At 30.6% G+C, this 13,856-nt stretch overlaps 1 protein-coding gene across 1 annotated transcript; it reads left to right on the top strand.

Moving 5' to 3' along the window:
- Nucleotides 1–201: 201 nt before the first annotated feature.
- LOC128161644 (uncharacterized) lies at nucleotides 202–13,303 on the top strand. Its single transcript, XM_052824964.1, has 8 exons — nucleotides 202–343; nucleotides 8,562–8,638; nucleotides 10,125–10,311; nucleotides 11,196–11,306; nucleotides 11,543–11,612; nucleotides 11,929–12,131; nucleotides 12,319–12,339; nucleotides 12,669–13,303. The coding sequence occupies exons 2-8, from the start codon at nucleotides 8,576–8,578 to the stop codon at nucleotides 12,683–12,685; spliced, it is 672 nt and encodes a 223-aa protein (XP_052680924.1). The 5' UTR covers nucleotides 202–343; nucleotides 8,562–8,575; the 3' UTR covers nucleotides 12,686–13,303.
- The last annotated feature ends 553 nt before the right edge of the window (nucleotides 13,304–13,856 follow it).

Below are 13,856 nucleotides of genomic sequence, written 5' to 3'. Positions count from 1 at the left end.
ATGATCGCTAAACCGTGAAATCTTGACTTGATGTGTATCAAGTTATTTGGTAGCAGCAAAAATCCATTCTTTGAGGTGGGATATATGTACTATGAAAACTCATAATATTTTAAGTTCGTTAAGATTGACATTTTTCAAAGGAGAAGCAAAAACTATAGAGAACACGTGAACATTTAAAAAATCGAATAAGATTAGCCAAAATTTGAAAATCGATACCCTTGCACTGAATATGCACACGTGTAATTTAGATTTTTATTTCCTTCCGCGTAATTTCAAACTTTCTGGTCCATGCACATCCGGAAATAAATATAGAATGATAACACGTTTACAGCGGACATTTAAGGTAACCTTTTTTTTCATTTGCTGCATTCTTTAATGTGTATTAATTTTTTTAAAACAGCTTTCGTTGTCATTTAGAACGGTATAGGAAAGGAACCTTAATTGTGATTTTGCTTCCCATTTCGACACCAAGATCCAGAGCATTCTGGATTTTTTAAACATATTCCGCTGTGTTTTAAAATGTCTTCAAATCTTAGAGAGACATGTAAATCAATGGTATGTAAACTGTCATGATTTAATCATTGTATTGAGGATTGATTGTTTAAAGCTATACACGCTATACTTTGCGTCAATTTTGATTGACAGCGAAACCGCATGTTTTGTTTACTTATAAAAGTTATCTTTATGTTGTAAATTACATTGCTGAATTCAAACAAAGATATCAAATTTTGAATAATGAAAATCATTTAAGTTCCTGTCAATAAAGTAATGCCTCCTTTTGAATATCAATCAATCTATCAAGTGGTTTGACAGCAAATTTTAGACTTTTATACAAAATTGCTATTCAATTGTACATTGTTTCAAGAGGCTATATTTAGTTTGTATGAGTGTTATCCTATTTATGTTTAAAACGTATAACACTCATCTATACTACTATATTAAAATAATAGACTCGATTTTTTGGTTGACGGAAAAGTACTGTCTTTTGTTTTATATATTTTTAACATCACTGGTATTTGGAGATTACCGATTTGTTTTTATTTTTTCTCAATCAGGCTTCGTATTAATAATCAACGAAAATTCCTTTTAAAAATCCGGAAATCGTCTGCATTTTTTTCCGACTTTACAATCTTGCGCATGCGCATTACATCCACGCTAAATCACGAGATGCTCTTTAGCTTATGTTTCCACAATATCACATTTGCAGGGATAAACTCAAAAACGATAATACAAATTCTTATAAATTTCATTAAAAAGGACTATGTGCGGTATGGTCAAATATCTGCCCCCGATTTTAACCAATTTTTAAATAGTGTCGTATAAAAATAAAATCTTCACAAATTATTGTGAAGAGGATGCCTATAACTATAATAATGATTTTAGTCATCATTGCTCTTTCGCTGTGTATCTATGACGTCACCTAAATGGCCCAATTCCCGCAAATTTTCAAACAAATGAAAATATTCTCATTTTTGCTCTATATTTTGCATTCGGAAGTATAGAGCGCAGGTCTGCTCAAGTGCGATTTTAACATATGTTTTTCTTCAGATAGTTATACACATTATTCTAAAATATGGTACTTGAGCAAGCCTGCGCTCGATGTTTCCCAGTCGAAAAACCATCGAAAAACACCCATATTTTGCTACAAAACATCAATTTTTCAAAATAATGCAATATTCATGACGTCATTTCTACATTATGACGTCACTGTGGTGATAACCTTTTACACCTTTATTTCCAATATGATTTTAACTATCTTTCACCTTATTTTAAAGCTCTTTCTAAAACTTTGATTTTGGGGAGCAAAAATTGCGTAAAACCGCACTTAGTCCTTTGCTATATATATTGTTCGTGAAAGAAAATACGGGAGATAAGTCTAACTCAGTGCGTTTAATATGAAAATTTCCGAAAGTTCTGAATGTCAATATGGTGTGCAAATTTTCGAGTCTTGTAAAACATGATTATATTTCAGTTTAACAACTTTTCAACATATTTGCATAATAATATTAGGAAATCTATTAGAGCTAGAAACGTCTTCATTTATTGCTAAAACAACAAATTCTCCCTATGACTGGGCAAAATATATAGAAAAATAAGAAATGTATGTGTAAATAAAATAAGGAATGCAAAACAAATTTAAACATATTACGATAAGATTTCGAACATATTAAAAACAGGTAATCTTAACCTTTAAACAATTTTGGATGATATTAAGAAAAATCAGCGGTTCTAAAAACTCAAGTACTTATCCTCCAATTAAAAGTGAGGAACACAGTCTGCAATAAGTGACAATAAAATTAAAGCAGATTTGTTTAACAATTACTTCTGTTCACAAGCAGTAGTTAACGATAAAAATACGGAGTTGCCAAACTACGATAGTTTTATTGATACATGTACCATTTCGAACATAGTGATCTCAACACAAGACGTTAAAGATGTCTTAGAAACACTAGACACGAGCAAGGCTACCGGGCCGGATTGCATCAACCCAACATTACTAAAACAAGCTTCGCCAGCTATTGTCGAACCAATTAGCAAGATTTTTAATTTATCGCTACGTAAGTCTACAGTTCCAGCCCAATGGAAAATTGCAAACGTTATCCCTGTATTCAAAAAAGGCGCCAGCAATATTGTTAGCAATTATAGGCCGATATCATTATTAAGTGTTCTTTGTAAATGTATGGAAAAGTGTATTTTCAAACATCTATACAACTTCATTCTCACTTACGATATTCTTACACCGCACCAATCTGGCTTTAGACCAAATGATTCTACGGTCAATCAGTTATTAAGTATAACTAGCGATTTTTACAAAGCAATCGATCAGGGTAAAGAAGTTAGAGTTGTATTTTTCGATATAAGCAAGGCTTTTGACAAAGTATGGCACATTGGTCTACTGTACAAGCTTAAAAAATTTGGGGTTCGAGGAGAATTAATCGAATGGTTTAGAAATTACTTACAATTTTTACCACTGATTACTGTCGTATTCAGTGGTAGCAAATCAAACATTGACCATATTAATGCTGGGGTACCCAAAGGTAGCATACTTGGTCCCTTACTTTTCCTTATATATATAAATGACTTGGTCACCAATATTAAATGTATAGTCAAATTATTTGCTGACGATACATTACTTTATATTGTTGTTGATAATGCTGATAGTTCAGCATGTTTATTAAATGCAGACCTTGAAAAAATACATAAATGGTCAAAACAGTGGCTTGTGTCTTTTAACCCAACCAAAACGGAATGTCTAACCATATCTAATAAAGTCAAGAAACCCTTCCATCCCTCCCTAATATTTAATGATGTTCACCTGAAAGAAGTAGAAACCCATAAACACTTAGGCGTTATTCTTAGTAGTAATTTGTCTTGGAATATACATGTAGATGAAACAGTTAAAAATGCCTATTCGCGCCTTGGTATGGTGCGAAGACTCAAGTATATTTTTGGTAGGAAATCTTTGCAAAAACTGTATTTTTCTTTTGTAAGACCAGTCTTAGAATATGCAGAAATTATATGGCACAACATACCAGAATACTTGGTCAATAAGATTGAAAGTATACAATTGGAAGCAGCAAGAATAGTTACGGGAGGGAATAGACTGGCATCCAGACATCTGCTATATAAAGAAACGGGATGGGAACCATTATCGAAACGTATGGAAAATCATCGTCTTATTCAATTTCACAATATGACTCCTAATTATTTATCTACTATCATCAAATCACAAAAAACTCAATGACATAACTACAACACAAGAACAATGCACCCACTGCGAGAAATCAATACAAGAACTAACTTAAAGCTTTATTTTAATTCATTCTTCCCAGCTACAATAAGACAATGGAATGCTTTACCCCAAAATGTGCAATCAAATCCTTCATTACATTGCTTTAAGACATACTTACATACCAGTAGGATTAAAATCCCAAATTATTAAATTTAGGTACTAAAATAGGCCAAACTCTTCACTCCAAACTAAGACTAGAATGTGGTGGTCTTAATCTTCATTTGTTTCAAAGAAAGTTGATCGACTCGCCTCTTTGTATTTGCGGCGAAGTTGAAAGTACTGAATATATCTTATTACACTGTTATACATATTCCAGAGTTAGGATCAATACAATCCTGACACTTCCATATTTTCTTAATGTTGAATTTTTATTATATGGTAACGCTTATTTATCTGAAAGTGAAAACAACAATATTTTTTACCTTGTCCAGAAATTTCTTGTTGAAAGTAAAAGGTTCTGAGTTCACCTGTTGAATTACTATAACTATTGTATTACATTAAATATCATATTTGTATGTAAGTGTATGTTCACAGATATACAATGCTTATTTATAGTTACAAAGCAACATTATGGTTCAATATAAATACATGTATAATCTGATACATGTGTATTAAAATTTCCAATATAAAGTTTTATCGGTTTACCCCTTTTTTTCCCTTTTCAGAAATCTTGTGAGTTTTATTAAATAGCCAGAATAGACTTGTACTTAAACTCTCAACATAATATAGTTTGAGTAATCGATTTTTGTTCAAACTTGTACATAGCATTTCGAAGATATAGACATTTAAACCCCAATTGGTTCGGTCGACGGTTCCTGCAAAATCACTATCTTGTGCGCCCAGATTCTTTACTAAATAAATTTTGATTAAACTAAACATATCTGAATCATAACGGATGCACATTTTAATGTGTAATATCCCTCTGCTATTAATTTTACCTTATATTTTTTTTAAAAATTCATATTGATTTTCATCAAAGTCAATATTAATAGATTCAAATGAAACAAAGTTGAAGTGACGAAGGGCTGCTAGATTTTTCAAAAATTGATAATGTGTGTAATCATGATTCGAAGAAAACTAGACATATTGATAAGAAAAAGTAAAATTTTACCATCGCGGCATAAAATTAGAAAAATTATTTGTATATGAAAATAATATATAGTTATATACATTGCCAATTCATATTACAAAACATAGAGAAGCGCTGCTTTTTAGTTCAGAATTGCACTTTGTTGTTTAGGTTTGTAACAAAAATTGCTTCGATCAGCAAGAGTTATCTTTCTTCATCATAGACTATTGAAGGTTTTACACACATGTTTTACATGTACAGTACATAATAAAATGCCACATTTTCTAATTTTTCAGAACAGATTTTTTGTTTTTAAATTTGGATAAGATAATAGTGAAAGGATCCATACGTTTTAGACATGCTACAAATGTAAACCAGAACATTTTATTAAAACACAAAAAGGAGATCAAATGAATGATCTTCTAGTAATTGATATGTTCTCAATACATGGGTTTTGAAGAAAATGCGATATTGGTTTTTTTTTCTCTCCAATTTTTGTTGTCCCATATCTGCTCTCTCAGAATAGAAAACCCATATTCAATTTTAAACATTTGAAATGTTATAAGTTTCAAACTAGTACGTAAAATTTAGTTTTATTATTTTTTTTTAAAAATTAATCCATTTGGGAATGAGGAAGGATATTCATGCAGATATTGCCTCATAAAAATTGATCAAGATGATTCGCTTCTTGCAGTTTTTTGGTTAAAGTTTTCTTTACTTTTTCCCCCTGCTAAAAGTTGATGTTCATTTCATTCTGTTCAAATTTTCTTTTTCTATATTTAAATATAAACAAATGTCGCCTTCCAACTTAAATTGGGACCCAGCGCTTCCTCCCTTATTGCTACATGCCTTAATATATGTGAGTTAACAGAAACCAAGTGAAATTTTTTTCTACAGAGGTTATCTCTCCTATTAGAGGGATATTCAACCTTAATTTAATTTAGCAAACAATAACGCCCACCTGATTTCCCGCGGACCTGCGCAATGAGGTCGGTTTCGCTATTCCTTCATCAATATTCATGAAAAAGCATAATTTTCCTTGCAGGAATTTAAACAATTAAAATTAAATATCTTTGTAACGAGAATAGATTCAGCTTTGCTATTTACAGAATAAAGGTAACGTTTGGAAGTAACCAAACACTATACAGTAGCACTGAATGATTTATTTTTGACGTCGTCGTGTCATTAACTGCCGTCAGGTGAGCAAACAAATTGAATAACGCGCGTTAACGCGTTATAATTTGTCTGCTCAACTGACGTCAGTTATTGACACGAAGACGTCAAAAATAAATAATTTAATGCTTATATTAACGTAGCTCGCGGGTTTGCTGACGTTACAATAGGAATCAACGTAAAGAGTTGACCGTCATAGTAAATTCATATTTTTATTTTAAAGTGACAAATGAGATATTTAAGCATTGAATCATTATTTTTTGAAAGATATAGTCTCATAACTGCAGCGGTGTGTGCATACAAATTGAGTAACGCGCGCTTGTGCGTTATGAAAATTTGTATACACACACATTTTTTTAACTTCTTGTCTTGTCTGCAAATGTGATTTATAGGTCAAAATTTTTGTTTTATCCTTAGAGTAAGTTCAAATAAATGGAAGAGCCGCTGAAACAGCCGCAAGCGTGAACTTTGATTCTCGCTTGTGACGTTGCATTTTACAGCGTTCAACGTTTGTGACGTCATAATAAAACTCGTCATTTTAACCTTTGAGTACCTTGTGTGTGTTACGGTCTTATAACTGCAGTAACTTTTCACACACTTTACATGCAAAAAATATTTGGAATGTAAATATTTAGAAGTATAAAAGAAAATATTTTAAATAGCTTATATGCAGTTTATGACTGTTTATACAAAGATTTATAATATATCAAGTGCTGAAAATTTAAAGATGTCACATAAATTGTCACATTTTGTTCTATAAAGATAAAGAATGAGTGTGCGTTAGAACTCCTTCATTTAAAGTCATGTTTTAAAATAGAATGTATGCATTAACTTCGCTTTTTTTTTCAATTATAACTTCCGTAATCTGCACTACCGATTAAATTCTAAAATTTCTTTGGCTTGAGATAACTGTTTTATTCGATTACTTACTTACAATGTCAGTAGTTGCCTGGCATTTTATTTTTGCATTGATTGACTCAGAGTTTCATAAAAACAAAACTAGCAATTTTCTGTATCTTTACAGCCTTACATTAATTGCATTTGATAACATTAACAATAATGTCTAATAAGCATTTACATGTTCTATAATGCGTTAAACAGCTAGTCTTGTCAATAAATGCATTTCAATTTTGGTGTTCTAAGAATTAAGGAAATGATGACGTCAGGCTAACGTCGTAATGAAAATATAAGGTTTTGAGAAATCTTTGAAATCTTTAAAGTTTTTTTGCCAATAATATGTTCAGAACACATACTGATATTTTTTTATAAATTGATTCATAATTATCTCCTTTGTTTTTGTGTTTAGTATGATTAATTTCGTCTGAATCGTTTAAAATTTTGGAGCATAGTTTTGTAATGCGTTTCTCGGTGAAAATGTGCATTTTACTATATATTTCATTGAAATGGCGTTGCTTGATTTTATTAATGACCCTGTATTTGAAACACGATATCATTATTACCGCGCAGACGAATCTTAAATAAATTTTAGAAATAAAACTATAAAACCTATGGATCACGTGGACAAATTTTCAAGGTAGGTTTTCTCACAAGCAGGAAAACCCGCGAGCTACCTTAAATAAATTTTACATTCCCTTACTGATGAAATAAATTATTTACTTAAATAAATCGAATTAAATTGTAAATCACGAAGGGAGTAAATTAGTAACAGCAAGAGCAGTTGTTTTACAAAAGCGGTTTAAACATGTTATCACATAGACTGTTGAGTTGAGATCGACGATCATTAAAATATAACCAATGAAAAATAACTCCTGAAATTTTGCTCGTAAGGTAGCTTTTTTATTGATTAGTTGTAAAACATGGTGTTTTGTTAACAATCATGAAATACATTTCTTAACTGATAACATAGAAATCACTTTTTGAGAACTATTTCGCACTTACTACTAAATTCGCAGTGATTAGTTGTTGCATTTAGAAGCATTTAAAAGATCACAGTAGTTAATGGAATAACAAGGTAAAAAGTAAATATATGCGTTTTCAACGTCATTGAAAATTAACGCGAAGGATCTATTGCGAAAAATACAAGAATTGACCAATAGGGGAGAAGGATTTCCCGGGAAAACATAACCTCTGAAAACGTTTATTGTTATTTCCTATCGTACATATTTCTTAATTTTTCGCATATGCATTTTGAACAAGAATATATATATATATATATATATATATATATATATATATATATATATATATATATATATATATATATATATATATATATATATATATATATATATATATATATATATATATATATATATATATATATATATATATATATATATATATATATATATATATATATAATTCTTTCTTCTTTCGCATGGTATATCAGAAACCTAAAAATGTACCTACGCGTTTTTAATTCAATAGTGTTTCTGTAATTCAGAGACATTTTTTGTTTGAAGTTTAAATTAACTTCCTTCTATGTCTATGCAGTGACAAAACATCACAGGCAAAAACATTTCAGTTAGTTTTATTTGTGATTTTTCCATTTATTTTCATTTTTAGAAATCTTAAAGGACATGGATTTTAGTCAATATTACATCACTATTTGCCTGGTAATGTTATCCACACGGACCTCGCCGGTAAGCAATAAATGATAATCATGGGTTGTTAAAAATCTTCACCGACACAGTTAAACATGGAAATAATCAGTGTACTGATAGTACTGAAAAGCGCTAACCCAGCGTCTGTATGTGAATAACATATATATGTATCTAACATTTCAGCTTCTGTATATTTCCTCATCACAGCGTGGCAGCCCCTGTAATGATGTATGTAAGATCCCTACATTAATTTCACAATATCCCGTACATTAGATTCACAATAGCCCGTGCAGTTATGTGCATAAGCCCTGAAACTGGTTCCCTAACCAGTTTAAATGATGTATACTTCTGCTCATAGAGGGCGGTTATCCTCGACATCCTTGCCAGTTTCCATTTTCCAGTAAACTAATTATGCTTTCACCTGCATGTCTTTTCACCATTTGTTTTTCAGATAGGTCTCGGTATTTTGTTGTATACATATCGAAGCTTATTGAGATGTGAAAACCGCCATCCATGCACTACCGTCTGCTACATTTGTCATACAATCATGTTTAAAGTCTATGCGACTCATGTTCGTTAACAGCAAAACATGTACAATACTTATATAATTATTGCTTACCATTTTAACGCATTTAAATATTAAAAGCGGATTAATGTTTGATAAATGTCCTAACATGACAAAAGAGTATAAATGTAAACAAACTGAAATGACATACCTTTCAACTTATTACATGACATTAAAGGGACTTGGACACGATTTGAGATAAAAAAAAAAAAAAGATATTTTTATTTTTTATGTATAAAATGGTTTACTGGTGCATTTTAAATGATTGACCAAAATATTGAATGTTAAAGTCAAGTTACGAGCGAGATACAGAGGTAAGAATTGGTTGTTATGTAAACAAACCTCGAGTCTTATAGTTGTTTACAAAAAAATGTAATGTAGAGAATTACCATTTCTTAGACAAAATAACAAGTAAAAACAATTTAAACTTATTCAGTATCTTCATAAATACTATTATCAACAAAATAAAGATACATATGATTGAAACTTACACCAATACAACACACATGTAAAAATGACAATATTTGAGCTTTGTTTACAAAACAAAGAATTACGAACTCTGTAACTTGCTTATAACTTGACATTTGACTTTCAAATTTTGACATAGCGTTATAAACTTCAATTTTTATGACATTTGACTTTCAAATTTGACATAGCGTTATAAACTTCAATTTTTATCATTATAAACATTGAAAAAGGAAAAATAAAATTTGAAAATTTTAAGCCAAATCGTGTCCAAGTCCCTTTAAAGGAATTTCTATCAAAAAAAGAGTAAACAACCCCGTGGGTCTAAATGGTCGGCTGCTCCCGTTCTCAAGCTAATGTGTTCTGGTGCTATTCAAAATGATTTAAAACAGATATATGTAAATATTATTTAGAGCTATGATTTTATATCTGCTATAATTAAACACAATTTAATTTTTTATCCTGCCTTTTTAACAGAAAATATCACTTTTTTAGATGTCCGAGTATGCATTCAAAGTACTTCCAGTTGAACATTGTCCTGCTAGCAAAGAAGGTTGGGGAATGGCATCCTCTCGATTAGGATGTAACAGTACACATGGATATCAGTGTGTTCCTAATAAACACCTGACTTCTCTCATTGAGTTTTGTTACCCAATGGGTGTCCATATCCTGTTTGAAAAAGGTTTGAAACATTTTTTTTTAATCCAACATTTGAAAAACTGTTTAATGCGATTTATTAACCATTTTAAAGTTCCTGTTATTTGCAACAAGTATGTTCACATGTAAACTAGATTATAAAGTTAGGGTGTCAGACAACATGTTAATAATGTTCTGAAATGAAATCTAATTTATATAAATTTTTATTATAGCGACGAAAATTATTGTAAAATAGGTTTTTTACGCATGGAGGAAATTTACACTAGTTACACGGTTAGCTTAAAACCGCGTAAAATACCCCCACGCGTGTGTTTACAACAATACAAAGTTTAAAGTGGTAAATCACGCAATAACGTACCACCAGCGTAAATAATCACTTTTACAGTAGTGAAAATTTTGGGCTACAGATGGCATTGCTTAACAAAATCTACCAGAGACGACGACATTTTATGAAATAATTTTTTTTGTTATACTTTCACGTTAAATACTGAAATCTGATTGGTTTAGACGCAGTTCATAATCCTTTCTATTACCCTCAGCGTTAGCAACGCACTTAGCAACGGGTAACATTAAAAATTGTTACATGCGCGAAAATTATGCGGGTACGGTTCTCCGTAGAATTCACGTTATTCCTTTGTAAAAGCAGTTAAGTTTTCTTTAAAATTAAGACATTCAGTAAACAAAATAAATATTGCCTGTTTGGGAGGATAACAGTTGAAATTGACACCCCTCAAAATTCGCGTCGGTTGACAATGGTTTTCTCGGGGTGTCAATTTCAACTGTTACCCTCCCAAACAGGCACTATATATATAATGAAATTTCACCAACCACCTTTTTTTTTATTTGGCATCAGTAACAGGGTTGTCTTCTATGTGTGTTCACCATAATAATAGTAATTATTTTTTGAAGGGAGTTGCCTTGAATTGGCTGCTCATGGATTTCTAAATCATGTTCCCTGCAGCAAAACGTTTAAGTTCGGGTGCCCAGACGGATTCTATTTTAGCAACGAAATATATAAATGTAAGCAGTGTTGTTATGATATAACTTTTCAAAGTTAATCGCACGATTAATTCCATGTCTTTGGCACTGTTTTTTTCACTTTTGGACTACCTTTAAAATTCAGGATTTTTTAAAATGAAAGTTAGTACAGCAGGGAAAGAAACAACTAACAATGATTTGGTTTTGCACATTTGATGCATACTTCATTATGATCCTACTTAACACACTCATATTGAATATATTTCCTTTGTTTCTAGATCCAAGTTGCCTTGCAATCGATACAGCGCTGAAGTGTTTTTATGCCGACTTCAATTGCATTTACTCAAAGTTCGTATACTTTTAATTGATTAGCGAAGTGTGTGTCTACGATAATAAGACAATATCTTGCAAAAAAGTAAACATATATCCGAATAAGAATATGACTAACGTATTTTTGATTACAACTTTGACCTCTTGTCAAGATAGATTTACAGAAGCAATTGACAGCAATTAGAATTTCTAGAGGGTCAGACTGAGAGCTTATGATTTATATATTAGAAAACTTAAGACGAATATGTGAAGTACATATATATATGTATCCTCATAACTTTCTTATATAAAGCTTTTTAATTTATCATTTTATCTGTGTGATCTTCTTTACCAGACTTATCAAAAATCAAACCAGAGTTGTAACAAATCAAACCAAAGTTATTATAAACCAAAGCGTCATCTGTGGAGAGGAAAACTGTTTCAACTCAATTAATGTTACAGCTATTTTGATGGCTGTGATATTTGGTATAATTTCTTTGATACTGGCTTCAGTTTTACTAGTCAAGAGAAGAAACATTAGACTTAAGAAAAAGAAAGGTATATGCATGTTATTACATTTAATATCTTATCTTTAACAAAACATTCATTATTACTATATGGTCATTGTTTCTGTATTTAACGAAAGTAATAATGCAACGTATGAATCGCCTTATATTAGAACAATATTTACACAAAAGTTCATCTTTTATTTATATTACTTAGTATCTTTTATTTATGCTTTTAGACTTGCAAGATTTGGAAAATGGTATGTACGTAATAAATAAGTTTAGTACGTATCGAGATGTCTTATTACTAGAAATGTAATACTTTCCTGTTATACTATCAGCAATATGTTTCCATACTCGGAGAAAAAAGCAGTAGTTTTAGGTCCTATGAACCTTAGATATAGCTCTGTGGTAAAACTCCTGACTAGAAATATAGACTTATTATAAGGATTTTAGCATGCTTATTGAATTGTCCCACTGGATAGCATTTATTTCCCTTGGCTTCACCTCGGGAAATAACTGTTTTTAAAGGGTTATTCTCATCATAGCCAGTAAATAGGTACATAATATATACTCTTTTTTCTTGTAGCCAAAGGATTGCTTTAGCAACATATCGATAAACCAATAATAACAAATACCGACTCTTGCGAACAACATGCTGGACATTACGCAGCAAAGAATGTACATACTAATACACTGCAGTTGTTGAAATGCCATAAAAAGGCATCTCAATATAAATATCCTCCATATGTGCGAAAATGCACATTATGATATGATTGTGAAAATTGCCAAAGTTTTTTTTTTCCTTCAATGATAGAGGACATTAGAGAAAAGTTGAAGTGTAGATTTTTTTTTCATCCACGATAAAGCTGTTGCAGAAGAAAAATGAATCAAGACATTGAAACATATCCTTATATAGCAAAGTCAGGGAAAGCACGAAAAAAAAAACAATTTACAATATACTGAGCAATATTTGTCCCAACAGTATCCGAACTTAATAGTATCAAGAAGACAAATTTCATTTGATTAAAAATTAGTTTGAATATACATGTACATTTATGCATGCTCCTTGTTACCATACTTCTGTAATCAAACTATCATACTTATCTATATAATTTTTCATTAATACTAGTAGTTATATTTTCAATGTAGATTGGTTGCATCTCCTATAGAAAATTTAATTATTTACATACCTGTAGTTAATTTCATGCTGTCAATATTTGATTTTGATGTCTCTATTGTCTAAATTTCAACAAATAAATGTTGTAAACTAGTTTTTTTGTTTTGTTAAAATATGATCAAAAAGTCTTTTTAAAAATCTCACAAATTATGTAAAACGTACTCTAAAAGAAGTAAAATAATAAACACTATAAAATATTGCTGTATTTCAAACCTTTTAATAGCAGGTCATTGGAATAGTTGAAAATGATTTTGAAATCTGTTGTGTGATTTAAACTAATTCCGATTGCTTGACAAAATATTTTATGAAATCTGTTGTTGGTGTTGTTATCACAAAGGCTTTGCAATGTCATTATCTTTTAAGATTTAAGACATTTTTGATGATTCCTATCAAGGTCAATGAGTGACTTTGAGATACGTTATTTTATAGTTTTCTGAATCAAGATATACATCAATGAGAAGCATGCATTTGGTCAATATGTTAGACCTGACAAAAAACACAAAAACATAATACAAAACAGTTTACAAGAACTACAATTATTGTCTTCTGATGTTTTTATAAATAGACCAGATAAAAGTAAATTGACCGAGGAAGTTA

This window comes from Crassostrea angulata, chromosome 8 (genome assembly GCF_025612915.1).
Source record: "Crassostrea angulata isolate pt1a10 chromosome 8, ASM2561291v2, whole genome shotgun sequence".
Taxonomy (NCBI): domain Eukaryota; kingdom Metazoa; phylum Mollusca; class Bivalvia; order Ostreida; family Ostreidae; genus Magallana; species Magallana angulata.
The sequence above is the reverse complement of the archived record's forward strand: the minus strand, read 5'-3'. Positions and strand labels throughout refer to the sequence as shown.

Bases quoted from the DNA above. Each gene is read 5' to 3' on its own strand.
- LOC128161644 (XM_052824964.1), top strand. From the start codon at position 8,576: ATGGATTTTAGTCAATATTACATCACTATTTGCCTGGTAATGTTATCC. The intron at 8,639-10,124 runs GTAAGCAATAAA...TCACTTTTTTAG, and splicing joins TATCCACACGGACCTCGCCG to ATGTCCGAGTATGCATTCAA. The intron at 11,613-11,928 runs GTTCGTATACTT...CTTCTTTACCAG, and splicing joins TTCAATTGCATTTACTCAAA to ACTTATCAAAAATCAAACCA.